The sequence below is a fragment of the Lepisma saccharinum genome, chromosome 20, assembly GCF_977018435.1.
Source record: "Lepisma saccharinum chromosome 20, izLepSacc3.1, whole genome shotgun sequence".
NCBI classification, from domain to species: domain Eukaryota; kingdom Metazoa; phylum Arthropoda; class Insecta; order Zygentoma; family Lepismatidae; genus Lepisma; species Lepisma saccharinum.
The window spans coordinates 42,540,366-42,556,804 of NC_139248.1; the positions used below are offsets into that span (position 1 = coordinate 42,540,366).

At 38.6% G+C, this 16,439-nt stretch overlaps 1 protein-coding gene across 1 annotated transcript in view; it reads left to right on the plus strand.

Moving 5' to 3' along the window:
• LOC146003441 (synaptotagmin-15-like) overlaps positions 1 to 16,439 on the plus strand; it is a 311,110-nt gene that overhangs the window by 213,889 nt on the left and 80,782 nt on the right. The window contains exon 4 of the mRNA XM_083141723.1: positions 3,658 to 3,789. Coding sequence (XP_082997849.1) covers positions 3,658 to 3,789 — 132 coding nt within the window. The remainder of the gene's footprint in view (positions 1 to 3,657; positions 3,790 to 16,439) is intronic.

The following is a 16,439-nucleotide window of genomic DNA, read 5'->3' on the forward strand; positions in this document are numbered from 1 at the left end:
AAGAAGTGCATGTTGGATGGAAAACGGATCCGGATCCGGAATTGCCGGATTCGGATCCGAAGTTGCCGGATCCGGATCCGAAAAATTTTAGGATCCGGATTCTTAGGATCCGGAACCAACCGGATCCGGATTTCGGATCCGCCAGGATCCGGATCTGGCCACCCTCCAGACCGCCTAATGTTTTTCAAAAGTTGGCGCCACTGAATAGGGTAGTGATCCAATGAATTAGCCTAGGTATTTTAGGGTTGAACGTAGAGGTAATTGTAAAGCAATTTTCACACTATACCTCACAGCAAATTGTGTGTTAAAAATAAGTGGCTGGTGAAGATTCTACTACTGCACGGGCTATAAAAAAAGTCGTTAAGCGTCTGACTACCGTGCGATAGACCCGGGTTCGATCCCCGGCGGGGGAAAACTGGGATTTTTTCTCCTGTTCAAGCGGCTCCGGCGCCCACCCAGTGTCGTATAAAGTGGGTACCTGGAGGAAACTTCGGGGGGTAAAGGCGGCCAGAGGCGTGGTGCTGATCACATCGCCTGCACATTCGGCCGTGATCAAGAAAGTGTGGGACCCTAACTCTACACTTCCTATACGCCTCAATGGCGTTGTGCAAAATCACAGGGGAGAACTTTACTATTTTTTTTTTACCATGATTGCCTATATGCAACATGAGCTAAGAGATAAATTATTGCAATCCAAATTGTCTCTCTTATTACAATTTTTTTTTATTTTACGCATGCGTACATGAAGGGAGAAGACAAAACGTTAGTATTAATTACAATCATGATAATTGTCAGTAGTAGTCCCTTATTCTCGGGCAGTGACGACGCCCCCCGTCCACTCCCCCCCCCCCACAACTGAAGTTAATGAAATATCAAATAATAAGAGAGTTTAATTCTAATAGTATGACGATTTTCACTATTTCTAAGTGGTGTATTCTGCATGATATCACTTTTCCTACTTATAATACCAATTTGACTAACAAACATTAATATGTATATATATATATATATATAAAATATATATATATATATGTGTGTGTGTGTGTGTGTGTGTGTGTGTTTCTGACTTTCGTTCAAGATTTGAGCGCCGACCTGGCCGTAGGTCATTTCTCATTAATTTATGTCCTGTAATCGTCGCGATCAACTTAAGTTTTGACCAGTTTTAAGAACTGGAAAAAAGCGTTGAATATGGATGGTTTTAAAACATCACGAACATTCTGAGGACCCCAAAACATCATCTGTAGTACGGGCAAATTATTCTAATCGTGGGTAGTTAGTGACAACGCTATTTAGTAAAATATATTCAAAGTGATTTAAGATTTGGTTGGTTCGTTGATTTGGTGTTTAGTCCACTTTATGTACATTAAGGCTAATCGGGACTGGACCTAGAGTTTAAAGTGCCTCCACCGGGTATCAAACCCGGGACCAAAAGTGATCCAAGAAAGCCGACACTACATGTCGGTTGTTGTGGATGCATCGCGGTTTGTTACTATTCAGGCACTTGATTTTCGAGATGATGAGTCTGAGGCAAACCTTACCAAAGGGGTTAATTTTGAAATGAGGGGATATTATTCGGAAATGTATTGAAATTGAACCTTAAAATGCAAATTACATTCAAAATTATATTCAAAACAAATTAATCTGCGTAATGTCCACACTTATTCTCAGCAAAATAAACCAGGAAGTGGAAGAGGCGAAAGTATTCGCATTGATGTCAGATGAAACAAAATACATTGCGCGATAGGAACAAGAACGATATTTGTATCGCAGGCATGTAGATAAAAGAACGCTTTTTAGGATTTGCCACTCTTCAATCATTAGAAGCAGGTTCGCTTTTTCTCGTACATATAAAACTCGAAGAACTTCTTCCCAAGAACTCTAAAGGAGCCTGTAATTGTGTAGCACAAATATAAATTGGAGTGGTAGAGTGAGAGGTGCACCAGGGTCAGAATATTTCTTAAATTATGAGATAAGTGTAACCTTTTTCAGATTTTTATTCCGTGATGACATTTCCCTGAAAGATGAAACGCAGATTTTGCCCAAAACTCTTCAGCGTTATGAAGACGGAACGAAAGTACTCCACTTAATGGATTTAGATTCGAAATCCTAGGAAAGTATAAATTTGCATTTCACAAGGCTCATAACACTCTAGTTGTATTCTCCACAATGCAGCATGTGAAAGAACCTTTTCGTGTTTGAATCCTTTGAAATGCTTTGCTCAAAACAGGATGCCGGATGCCAGCATCCTCATTTGGCTGTCCTTGCTATTGAGAAGAAATGTCAAGTCCTGGACGTACCGAAGGTGGGCAATGTATTCTCCAAATCACATACAGCAGAATTATCCTACAGGATAATTGCACTTCACTAAGTGACTTTCGTTGTTTCTAATACCGTAACAATCCGTAGGATCTCTTAATTATAATGCACAACGAACTCCAACTCCCAGTCATTCAACCATTGTTTTCCAATCAGGAAATATTCAGAATCATCAGAGGAATGCAGTGCCAGACAGCACTCAAGCTCTTCCTGGTCATCAGCAGCAAAAACATGTAAAGAGGCTAAATCCAGGTTGAGACTACAGGCCTGACTCTGCATTCGTTGAGTAAATTCGATTGAAATAAATGTCTAGGAGCAGGGAGGTCAGAGATCAGTTCTGAGCTATCGATTGGGGTGTCAGGAGAGAGAAAACTTGGGGAGAGAGAGAGAGAGCTGGAGGAGATTGGAAAAGACGCGTTGACACGGGTCGCAAGTCAGACTCTTCTTACAGTCGCGAGCATAACCACTCACCCCCAGATCTTCAGCTGCAGTATACCTATTCCTATAGCCATGCTGATCCAGTCTGTAGGGATTTATACTCAAGAGTTGTGTATTGTCATTCAGTTAACTTTACCTCTAGCACCTTACCACCATGCTCACCAACAGCAGAGAGTGCTCTACCATCAAGGATGGATGATTAAGTGAGCTACATCAACCCAGTTCGATCCCACGTTCTTGCGGAACGTTATGATACTTAAGAAGATTAATTTCTTCCAACGTCATGTTTATTTTGCAAGAAAATTAAACTCTTCGAATTTTTTTCCCCGTCATTTATATTACTATCTTATAACTTGAATATTTATATCAGTAGTTTCATCTCAAGAAAGACGATGAATTATAAAATTATAAGTGTCTTCCAATACTGAAATAGGCCACTAGAAACAACGCAACTTGCAGAAGTTCCCACGAATAAAAAAAAATTAATGCCTTTATTAAAGCGAATCATATGGAGATAAACTCGTAATCAAGAAGTAAATTTAGGCAGTAAACTTCCACCCTGAATAAGGGACAATCACAAAAGACCATAATGAATACAGCTAATAATAATAATTATTTTTTTATTATTAATAATAATATAAGTATTATTATTATATATTTATATATATATATATATATATATATATATATTATATTTATATATAGTGTTTTCGGGTTTTTCAATGTGACTGCCCCCCAACAATATTTGTCGCCCCCCCCCCCAGTCACTTTTCCCTGGCGCCGTCACTGTTCTCTGGTTACGTTTGCGTTCAGGAAGCCAGTTTTGTGTATGATTGTTTATGCTATTTTGTGTAAAATACCTTGGAAACAGCAGTAATGAATTGTTTTGTTGTTTCTTTGCAGATCCCTCAGAAAGGCCTGGATGAGCGGATTCTCAAAATGACCGTTTGCGATGTGGACAGGCGTCAAAGGCACAAGACGATCGGCCATGTCCTGTTTCCTCTTAAAGAAGTTAACTGGTTACTGGGCAGTCAGGTTGGTTACATACAACTATCTTATCTCTTTCAATCGACGATGTAAAATTCTCTTCACTGTTTGTCTTGTATCGCGAAATATTAAGAATTATGTAATTATATTGTACGACATGATTACAGGACACGAATAGTGCTTCTATATAGATTCAAAGGAAATAAGAAGCATGGTACTTACCAATTTAATAAGTTCACCATTCATCTCCATCGCTGTGATTTACATAGAAAGGTACAAAATTGATGGAAAAATTCCACAACCACAGCAATGAATCAACGCCAATATGACCGCACGGTGGAAACGACTCAGAGTCAGTGTTCTATGAGCCTCGAAGACGTTCAATATAAATTAAGAGATTTGTGGCCCCTTCCAGTTCGCTGCACTTTCTGACACCAGGTGCAGTGCAGGTGAATCCCGGTGTCAGGCTGGTGCAAGGAAATGACAGTCTACCAAGTAGACGATAAGCGGTGTACAAATTCAGAAGATTCAACAAATGCCTGTCTGCTGCTTTAAACGTTCATCTGATTAGTTAGCACGCACCATGTGATCATACACCACACACTGCACCGCTACAGAACGTAGTGCAAACTGTTCAGACACGGAATACACTACTTGACACCAAATCAATGAAGTAGACGAGTCGGTGTTGCACCTTGTAACCAACTAGACGCGTGAGAGTCAAAGAGTGCAGCGAACTAGATGGGGCCAATATTAAATTCCACCAATGCCTTTCCATTAAACAGGTAATTCTTTGAGTTGAATTGCTTGTTAAAAATCTCAAGAGTTAACACAACATGTTAGAAGATGTAATCCAGTGAAATTTACAATACTTAATTACAATCCTTCACCTTGCAAACATACGTGTACAAGCATACCTTGAACGTAATTACATTTTATAAATGTAACAGCTGTTCTAGGACCCGGGACATTATGTTATAACTTGACCTCTGATTTTTAGGTTCTAAAAAGTGTGCTTTTAGGTTCCTAATATAGGCTCTAAAAATCCGAAAATAGGTTCTAAAAACCTTAAATTAGTCTTAAAAATTCCTGAAAAAGATTGCAAAGAGACTTAATTTGGTACAAAATTCCTGAAAAATACTGATTAGATACAATCGTTAAAAACAAAATTTCACAAGAACCGCAATAACCAAATATTAATTTCCTAAACAAATTTTCATTTCTTTATATCATTTTCAAAATTATCTACAAATTATTATAATACTGCACTTGTTCTGTTAGAAAAAGTTACTTGTTGATATGAAAAATGAATTACGTATGTATAATTTGCTGTACAATATCAGGGTGGCTACTCACTTGGAATTCCTTGAATTCCTGGAATTACACGTTAATTATTGGCACCGGAAATTATGTGTGAATTATTGGCTCTGGAAATTATTCATGAATTTTCGCAAGACATGAAATAAGGTACAAGCGGATGTTTTCTCTATTCCATTTTTTTCTCCGTAGACGTGAAAAATTGCAACTTTTATTAATACATATCCCATTAAATTTATACATGTTTATAAATGCCCTGAGGCAAGTTTTTCTCAGTTTAGCTTTTATTGCATTCATTTTTTTGAGGATGAAATAGAAAGCTACACATAAAATAAAATAAAATTTTCTCAATCCGTTTACTTTGTTAATGTTTTTTACAGAACAATCTATCTGACAAACGGAAGGTTATTACAAAATAATATATCTTGAAGTTCATTGGGTAATTTTTTGTTACATTGGAATCATACAAACCCTCTATATTGTCAATATTTTTGTGTATGGAAGGGAGGGTGAGAGTCGGTAATACGTAAGGTTGGAATAGAGAAATCATTTGCTTGTATCCTTGAATTTTTGGAAAGTTCACCTTGAAAACCAGGAATTATACTTGAATTTTATCATGGTCCTAGTGACCACCATGAATCTTTTTGCGTTATCCACACTCAAACTCCACCTTTTGTCTGTGAGGATCATTTCATGTGCTGAAAATTATCTTTCAACAGAAACATAGTAAGTATATTACTTCGCAAGGCGTGAATGCCAAAAAGGACCAAACTGACGTGAAAGTTAGCAAGGCCACACAGATCAGAAGTTCGTACTTGGGACTCTGTAGGCAGTAGAGACGATTGGGTGCCGAAACTGAGAATGGGGAGGAGAGGGGGGCAAGGACAGTTTACTTTATCTTAGTAGGCAAGGCAGAGCATTAAGAGTCTGTAGTGCAGAGGTAAAAAGTAGACAAGTCCTCTTTCGCCGCCACTGTCTGCAGGTAACAGTGACATCAGACATTTTTCTTTTGTTTAAAGCTTTGATAAACATCATACACTTGGAGGGAGGGAAATAGACAACAAACATGTTTGAAACGAATTATTTCGCCACCAAACCTAGTAAATACCTCTGTGAGATAGCCCTATAAAAATCCTGTAAAACCTAAAAATATATAAAAACCTACAAAAAGGTTTCATTTAGGCACATAAACCTAAAATAGGTTATTTTAGGCACTATTAAACTTACTTAGTCAGTTGTTTCGTTTTTTCGTGAAACGCCGATATAACTTGTTATTTCTTATTTACCTGCAAAGGAAAAAATAGGTTAAAAACCTAAAATCCAAGGTCTAGTTATAACACATTTTTTTATTTGGCATCGGAACGATTACTGAGGTGTTATCTTTACATATCTGATGGAAATGAGCCGAAGTAGACGAACTTGATAACGTATATTTGACCAATTTCTCGTTTTTACAACATATTTCATCAATTTACTCGTAATAATACATATTTCTGTTTAATTTCGTAATTGTCTTTCATGTAATCGGTTATCTTGTAATTTATTCTTCGTACCTTTAGCGCAACGGATAGTTTATATTATCGATGGCAGGATAAGGAAATTACGAACGAAGAAATTAAAAAAAAGCAGAGGCCGTCTTTTCTTACCAATAGTACAGAAAAATATTACCCCATTTTTTATCCCGCCAACAATTCCAAATATTATTGAGAAAAAATGTTCCCTATCATTGTTGTGCTGGCACGGGAAGTAAAGAATTGATCTCATTTCTTTATCTTTTTTTTCGGTTCTCACAACAGTCAGTCAAAAGTAAAAATAACATTCGGTACATTAGAGCCCCTACTCTGTCGGCAATCGAGAACGGGAGTTTCAAGATCACTTGTCGTTTGATTCAGACACGTATCATTGTGTAGCAGTGCGAGTGAATAGAATGCCTCCTGTAAAGGAATGTGTTGCGGTGGGACTGAGGAACTATGTTACAGAATTTGGGAGCGATCTGTTCTCCACAAATGACAAGAATCTGTTTTGCAAGTTGTGTGAAACTGGGGTAGGATATTCGAAGTGATTTTCACTATTGCAACATTTAGACACGACGAAACATCAAAATCAAAAAGTTGTGTTTGTGTATTGATTGCCTAGATTTACCAGAGCTGTAGTGAGCTGCCAATTATACTTTAGTTTCCACAAAGGTGTAAATCTGACATAAAGTAAATGAAAGAATAATTGCAGTGAACCTCACGATATTTTCAGTATTTTCCACTATATTCTCCAATTGAAGGGATTCTGACTTCATTTAAAAACCCACCCCCACCCTAGTCGATCTTCACTGAAATATACTGGCATTCCGTATAATTAGAAATTCGAAAGTACTGTTGTTCACATCTTTTGGCTTTACTGGAAATGTTTCAGCATTTTTCTGGCATATTTTAAATTTTTCATGACATATTTTCCAACTTTTATGACATAATTACATACATATTTTACAGTTTTATAGGACATAAAGTCCAGGGTCCTAGTTATTACAGAACGAACGTTATAAACCTTGGGAAGTCGTGTCTGTGTGTAACGAAGAATTTTGTCCCTTATTTTCCAATTAACCACCGAGATTGAGATACCTTCTCTGTGCGTGTGATGTGGTGACTTGTCCAGCGTGTTACCCAGAACTCCAGTGGGCGATAGCTCTAGGTTGCTCGTGAACAGTTAGTTAAGTTCCTTTTCTGTGCACCAATTAGCGAGTAGCACGCACCTACGTATGTACTTCCTCTATTAACCAGTAGAGTTCGCAACCAACTAACACACTAAACACCATTTTACAGACATGGAGTGGTCTTACCGCATATATTTACGATGTAGAAAATTTTCATTTTGAATTTTTTTCTTACAATGAATCCTTGAAAACCTGTACCCCCCCCCCACACACACACACACACGCCTCCCTGTAAGGGGCAGTTTTGGCAAATGGAAACGGTTTCCTTTTTAAGAATAATTACTACTCACGCGGGAACAGAGGTGGTAAATTGATCTAAAGATGCCTTAAACTGAGATTCCGAAAACTTTCACACTAATGTATTATTTTCTTCTTTATTCTTGTATAGCGAGGTGAAACACACGGTATGAAACACTGTTCTAACTTTTTTAATACTTTACGTATTAGAGCTTTAAGTTAATGAATCTGTCTTGAGAATTAATCAATTGCCTTGTTTTCCCCAACTTGCCAGGAACGTGACTACAGCCTTTATTCGTAAGCCCTTTAATTTTCTACCTCGCAATCTGCGGCCATCCATATCAATTTCCTGGGCAATTTCAGGACTTTTTACACCGAGAATTCCTAAATGAAACGAATACGCTCCCTGCTTTAAATCCTTCTACTTTCTCTCTGTGGCGATTCAATACCTACGTTATTGTGTGTAAAGTCAATTGACCAAAAAGAAAATATTATTCGCTCTGTAATATGATGATTATAAACTTTCCAAAGTGCATAAAAACGGGAAATGACGCGTGTTTAGGTACGATCCCTTATGTTTGCTTTGTCGTGTTGACTTTCAAAGAAGCGCGGGTAGTACCTTCGTAAAATACATACTGTTGGCTGTTTCCGCTAATAAAGGATTGCGACGTGTATAATGGGGAAACAAGAGCACAGAAGGGACAAAGGTTTGATGACGCTAAAATTTCAATTAAATCTCCTGATGTGCTCTACACAAAAGCTGTAAGTTTATCTAACAAAGGATGTATTTAAAAATAGACTTTTATTACTCGAAAGTAATAAATATGATATATATTGCGGTTCAACTTTTTAAGAAGCAAAAGACAAATGCAGAAAAAATATTTTTTGTTTACACTATTCAAGATAAAAATTCTTTGGAATTATCCAGGTGACATTCGAAGACCAAAAACAATGAGAGAAGGTTCTACGATATAATTGTGTTATGAAAGTGTCTTAGATGAGAGAACTTTTACAAGTAGAACGTGTACATTGTAGGGAGAAAATTACCATATGGGGCAATTAACCCAAAAAATTTAATTCATTCATTCAAACTTCCAAAAGTACATTTAACCCAGTTAGAAAGGTAGAAAGTGTTGAATGTCGAAAATAATTCCGTAAAAGCTGAATTTTGGTTTGTTGAAAGACCACTATTAGAAGCACAAAATCACAAAAGTTTCCCCAACAAACCTCAGAATGGTTCAATGGTCTTCCTCCTCATGACAAGGACTAAAACAAAGGTTGTGTTTGATTTTCAGCTGATGGCAGTGGTCTCTCTGTATTTAAGAAATAATTATTTAAAAGGGCATTTTTATGATTTTTTTAAAGTTCTTCCTCCCAGGAAAATTTCTAGATCTGCCTATTGTACTGTTTAGTGCAGTAACTATGCATTGTACTTAAACAGTGCTGAACTAATAGTAATAATAATCAGTGGCGTAGCATGGACATTTCGGGTGGGAACGCCAAGTCCGAAGGAAGGGTCGGCCCTTTCTTGCTTAATAATTTACTTATGGTATTAGTCGCCACAGGTATTGTTTATTTGCCTGAAGTCAGCTGGGTTTTCAGACCTACTATAACGGCTGGGGATACGTCGGGCTGACCCCCCGACTATTCCAATACTGGTTGAAGATCTCCACGCTTAGAGGTGACGAAGGAAAGCGTGGGAGGGAGACCGGCAGTCGGTAGGTATGCCTAGCCCCTTCATGGGCTGTTGCGTGACGGATTTTTTTACTGCATGTTTTAGCATAGAAAACCTAACTTTTTTATGGTTTTAGCTAGGAAATTAGATGCCTCACTATGCCACAAATGTTTTGAACTCTGGTGTTTTATACCTTTTTTAATACCTTTCTGCATGACGCAAGTCATTAAAAACCTACCTGAATCACAAGCGCCTCTGCACAACAGTAGACGTCATTGTTGTGGGTGATCCAACTACTGATTGATTTAGTTTATTTTATTTAGCTTTTCTACCACTTTTGGTTAATTGCGAATATGAATATGAGTGATGATATTGATGAAGGGACACTGACAAAGAACACCCGTGCTCACGCCGGGATTCGAACCAGGGACCTCTGTCGTCTTGGCGCACTGTGAAAAGCAGAGTGGATGATCCAAATATCGTACACTCTACTGACGTAACAGTGCCGATTAGTAATTCAGACCACTGTTTATTACATCTTGAGAATGCTGATAAACATTTTAAAATAATTTTCTCCAGAGACCATTCGATGTTAAGAGTTTTCAAATGAATGCTAAACATTCCCATTGACACAATATTAAGTAGTTAGATAATAACGAAAAAATACAATAAAAAAATTAATAGTTTTGCGGGTTAAGTGGTAGAGCAGCCACAGGCTGAATTTCTACCACGAGGACTTCACCAACTTATTTGACAAAACTGTGTTGATATTTTAGTTTCTAATGCACATCGCTGTTCGTGCGATAAATTATACAATGCAGTGGCCATTAAGAAACAGTATATTTGAGATTGGTAAAGTTACGTCAGTCAATATTGCGTATTGTAGCATCACATAGCACGAGTTGCATGAACGCGAAGAGCAAAGAACCGGGTAGGAATTCTACCGCTGTCGTCTGCTTCAGAAGGTAGGAGAGTCACACGAACCAATCACAGTAGACCTCTCTGCTCCGTACCGTACGCTGGCGTACGAGAGAGCATTTACGCGCGTGCTGTAGAAATCGAAGTTTTCCCTCCAGAAAGGCAGCAAGGAATATAGAATCCTGTACGCCGAATCTGCTCGGCGTCCGGCCGGGAAAGGCATTGAAAAGAGATTCTAGAACGAGTGTTGAGAGTGGAGCGTTGCAAGCGGATCGCGAAAAATAGCTATTATAATGCCATAAAGGTCAAACATTTATGAAATTAGTCACGTTTTACTTTATAATCACAGCATTTAAGCTTTTTTGAAACTTTAAATCTGGGAACGCCGGGCGTACGGGCGTACCATAACGCTACGCCATTGATAATAATACGCATGCAACAACACCCTTCTTAATTTCTTCCCTGGCCAAGCTAAACCAGCATGAAGTCTCTGATATAACTAAATACAAACCCCAACAAGATTTTTCTCGGCTTGAGCTCCCAACATTCGGTTTCCGCAACCGCAGGCCCTAAGTGACTCCCAGCGCTGTGACAGATGCGCCAGAAAGAGATTAACTGCAACGCCTCGGTTCTCTGTCCTGCACGCACAAAAGGGTGTAGAGTTTCCACCAAATGGAACTTAAAAAAGAAGGATAAAAGCCTTCCGGTGAAGTAAAGTCGCGTGGGCGAAAGAGAAGAATGGTAAGACTCGTTGAAGGCAGCAGCGACGCAAATAACACAAGAGAAAACAAAGGCTCGCCGAATGGCAATTCAGAGCACACACTCGCCGATCATTTTAACCCGTGGGTTTTTTGTCGTTGCAGAGAACTCCGTCCTGTTCACCTTTGTCTGCACACATAAAGGGCTCAAGTGGGAACGGAGCATCAATATTGGACTCCAAGCAGGGCTGCTCGCAAGAATTGTTTTCAGTAGGGATCAAACTTGAATTTTCAATTGGCTGAATTGAATTTCGTTCATATCATGCGTTTCATTATTCTTGGTCTGAATTGCAGATCAGACACAAATACTGTTTTTATTTATTTGAAAATTCCTCATTGCAGAGAAATTAATTTTAAACCAGGTTAACCTGACATGCCAGGAAAAACCAATACAACAATAATATAATATAAACAAAATTACGAAGTCTTCCATTTACTGATGCACTTATACCAGTGGAGAATCCAGAAATACTGTTGGGAGGGGCGAATTTCAGAGTCGGGTACCGAACTGAACCTTCAATTGCACTGTTTTATATTAATAATATATGGTTGGTTCTTTTAGCAGGAGACAGATATGCTCTACGGATTAGCTTTTTTAAGTGGTTCCAGAGTGAAGTAGATGGTTATTTTAGTATATTTTAGGTAGTCTAGTCAGATTGATTCTTCGAAAGAAACAATCGCACTGTAGATTATGAATATGTATGGGTTTATAAGCGACATAGAGAGTTTGAATGTACGAGTGCTACCAATTTATTTATTACGGAGTCAGCTTTTGAAGTTACATAATCCATATCATCGTTGCATTTCTCGTAATTTCACACCTAAATATTTAGCTTCCTTTTCTCTTCCAAAAATTTTCTGTGAGTTTCATCTGTAGGTGTTTATTAGCATTGAGCTTACCCTTTAGGATTATAAAGTGAGTCTCCTGGGTGGCAATAGTCAATTTCGCCGTATCACACATGTCCTCGTAAGAGTGTATCGCAATACTGGACTTCCTTTCCAACTCTGTTCTTGAATTACCTTATAGTACAATTATTATGTCATCTGCATAGTATATTTGTGTTTTTGATCCCGAAATATTTCCTAATTTTTCTAGAGATGGATCCAAGTTTAGATTTCACAATTCTGGATCTAGAATTCGTCTCTGTGAACATCCTTGTGTTGCTGATTTTGAGGCCGTGAAGTTAGAACATCTGATACGCTTTCCTGTCGGTGCAATAGCTTCCATAATTCTGTCGAGGGTTCCTATGTCTCTTAAGATCCTGAAAAGATGGTTGGTACAGGTAGATGTCAGTTCAAAGCCTCACAACGCCGTCAACGTCTCTACAATCCGTGAGGGCCTATTTTTTTTCAGTTGGAAGAGGGACGCAATGCCATTTGTACCTTAGTCTTGCGCCGGAGAACCAACTGCGCATGCAAATACACTCGATAAATGTCGAATGCATCTGTATATGACAAGATCTCGCTTTCATGTCCATAGCGATCTCTTATAAAACGCCATTCTTCCTTTTGAGTCTGCAATACTAACATGATTAAATCTAAGGTGATAAAAAATGCACAAAGCACTTAAATACTTATCAGTCAACTAACCTACAAACCCAAAAGGAAAAACCGTTAGTGGTCTTACATTACATACCTACTATTTGCATACACACTACAGTGCTGCAATGAACGTTTTTCGCTCTAGCGGCAAATAGTTCGCACGGGCAACGCTAGATGGCACACAGAATTGATAATTCTTCCGCTCGAGCGAGAAACGCTCGAACAAGCTGAATACACTCGAGCTCTCGAAACCTATTAGTACACGTATTTCTGTCATTTGTCTGTAGTAGTGGGCCATCAAATATGGATAGTGAAGTGAAAGACGCCGTGGAATTGAAACTAAAGTGAACATAGTCATTATCTCCATGTTAAAATGTAATTTAGTGTATCTTACCAATACATAGCAATATATGAAAATGAATACATGATTATGGGCTGAAACTAACACCACGAATGTTACACATATATTTGTACTATTATTGTCACATTGAAATGACATTTGATATTCTATATATTCGAGCGAATCACGCTCGAGTGTGGTAGATTCGATCACGTTTGAGCGAGCGAATGTGGTCCAATGCAGTACTCTAATACACACATACTGGCTATCAAGACTTACTTCATTACATAGCTACATTTTCCTGAATGTGACATGGAAGATCTCAGGGATTACTGCTATTACTTTAATTATACCGTGGTAAGCTGGCCAAGTTTACCCCAGCATAACAATAGTGGATGCTGAGCCAGACCCAGCAATATTCCAGAGCTAACGAACTCGTACAGCTCGGAAAACGTCATGTACTATCACACCATAGTATAGGGCCACCAACGCAGAGGCAGGCCCGTTGTCCTAGGTGGAACTTCCACGACGTCTCCTCGTACCAAACGGTAGGGAAATGCCTTATCGGGAGAGGTCCTACAGTTCATTTGCCATCCAAATAACAGGAATCCATGAGATAGGGTGGAAACTTAACGTGTATAGTGCTTTTAATTAAACAAAAACTGCCTTCGTTAGCAAAGTGTGTTTAATATGGAAATAAGGCATAATCGTGTTACTTCAGGAAAATCCTGTGTGTTATATTTTGTTAGCACAAAATGTAACACACAGGATATAACTAGTAGATAAAATAGCAGATAAAGAGAATAACTAGCATTCATTCTGCAATCTAATCTATCAAGCTGCATACAGCAGCGGTGATGTAAGTTCACTGGGCGCCATCTGACTGAAATCTGGATGGCAGGCTTTGCCACTATAGGATCTGTTGGCCACAGGGTTTATCTATTTAACAAACAAACACCTTTAAATATATAGAGCATTAATAAGACTCCCGGGTTTGAATGATGGCCTGATAGTGGGAATTTTTGTGACTGTCCCATCGTCTTCATCTTCGCGAATAGCCAAAAGTGGCAGGAAAGTGAAGAAAAATAAGCCAAATCAATGTAGCATTAATAACATATACACGCCGGTTCGGTGACCAAGTGTGTTAAGTGGCCAACTTTCGATCTTGCCACAGGAGTTCCCGGGTTCTAGTCTCGATCTGGCCATGGGTGTTTTGGTAAGTGCCCTTTCTTTAATTCAATCACATCATCACTCATCCACATCGTCGCTATTAGCCATAAATTACAGAAAAGCGACTGAAAAATAATAACATTAAAAAACTTATGTACTATCCTGCAGTTGCCAGCATCTCTCCACTTTTGAATGGAAATCCGGCATGAAGAACTTTTACTTTTAAGTAAAAGTACGTACAGTCACGGACACTGCTGGCTTGTAACGATTCCATTGAAAGTCAATGTATTCATTACAAGCCGGCAGTGTCCGTGACTGTACAATAGAATTCATATGCGTGTTGGGTCGTCAGTTTTTGGATGTAGTTTCATAACTACTGAAACGAACTTCAACAATGAGTAATAAGTGTTGCATGTTAAAAACATTGTTGTACTGTTGTGTATTAGATCACGTTCACTTACAAGATAATCTAGAATTTAAAAGAAGTTAGTAAATCTCTGGACTCAGCTAATTTTTTTTTTAATATAGCCATTTTGACATTGTTGCTCTTTACCTGTATCAGTTCATTTTGAATTTCACAACGAGGATAATTATTGTGAATCTCATTTTATTGTATTCGTCTGAAATGTTCTTGTGGTAATTGGTGATATTTCGAAAGAAATTTAACCAAATACGTGAAGTTTTCTTAATTTTCTGTTGTTTCTGCTGTGTATAACGTTTTCTCAATGTTTTCGAACCGCTAAATTATAAGAAGTCAAAAATTGTGTTTATGCTTATCAACCTTTGTAAGAGAGCGTTTCATTGTTGTTGTTTGGCTTCCTGAATATTCTAAAATCAGACGGCTACCACCCGGTTTATTCAAATTTCTAAGTAGTTGACGTATTCAATCAAAGTGCAATGTTTCACTAGAATTTATAACAGGTTAAAATGTTGTAGTCTTATCGGCCACAAAAAATAGCACTTTCCATCTATCCTTCTCATTCTCACTTCTATTTATTACGCGTACATTTTTTTAAAAAATAATAAACCCATGGGACGCGAGGTCCCGGGCGCTTGCCTACTTCACCCACCCTTTGCTATAGTCGACGTGCTAGCTACGTTAACGACCGGCTGGCTTTGAAGTCAACGGGGCGCGCCCACCAGCTGCAACAATCACATTCCACGCACAGTGTTGCCACACATCTACTCGACGCCACCTTGTCCCTCCGCGCACAACCATCTTCCCACGGTCTCCATATTGAAGTTGCAAAGTACGGCAACAGCGTATCCGCAGTCATGTGACTGAGACTCCACGTGGAGTAGACGAGCAGAGTGACAGCTGCGGCCATTGGCTGAAGGTTGAGTGTCATTGGAGGAAAACAACTCGCCCGCTATTTATCCCCACCCACGTTTCTGGCGGCGGGTTTCTTTAGTTCTTCGACGTTAACGAAGTAAACGCGTGGATTTATACGCCTCTGTTGTTATCATAATTCCTCCCATTGTCACGCTAAACTGAAGGTCAGATATGAGAAGTAAAAAGAATAAACAAAGAAATAAAAACGCATTCTCTGCAGTGGTCTCAGTCCCGATTCCCTTTTAACGCATCTTGTAGACTTGTTCTGATCCAAATTTAAGCTGTAGGTCCAGTTCCGATTAGCCTATGATGAGAATAAAGTGGACTTCTCGAGCCTGTATACGTGGTGAAAAGAAACAGAACGAAAGAGTCTTGAATATTATTAGTCATAATAATATATATCAGGCCCGTACCCAAGGGGGGCTAGGGGGTCATGCCTCCCCTTCGAGCCATGATTTTTTTTTTAATTTGAACGTATAAAAACCTACAAAAATTACGTTGACGGTTTTTCAAATTTTGCATGAATTTCGATTTTGTCCTTGAGCAAATGAATAGGTTGTTTCTGGACAGGGGCAGGCTCTAGAGGTCTGCAGTCTGCAAGATTGGGCTATTTTAGCTCTATAGCCATTGATGCAACGCTATTAGACGTTCCGATTTAGTCGGAACAGTCCATTCCTTTTAATCCATGTCCCGACTTTTTCGTC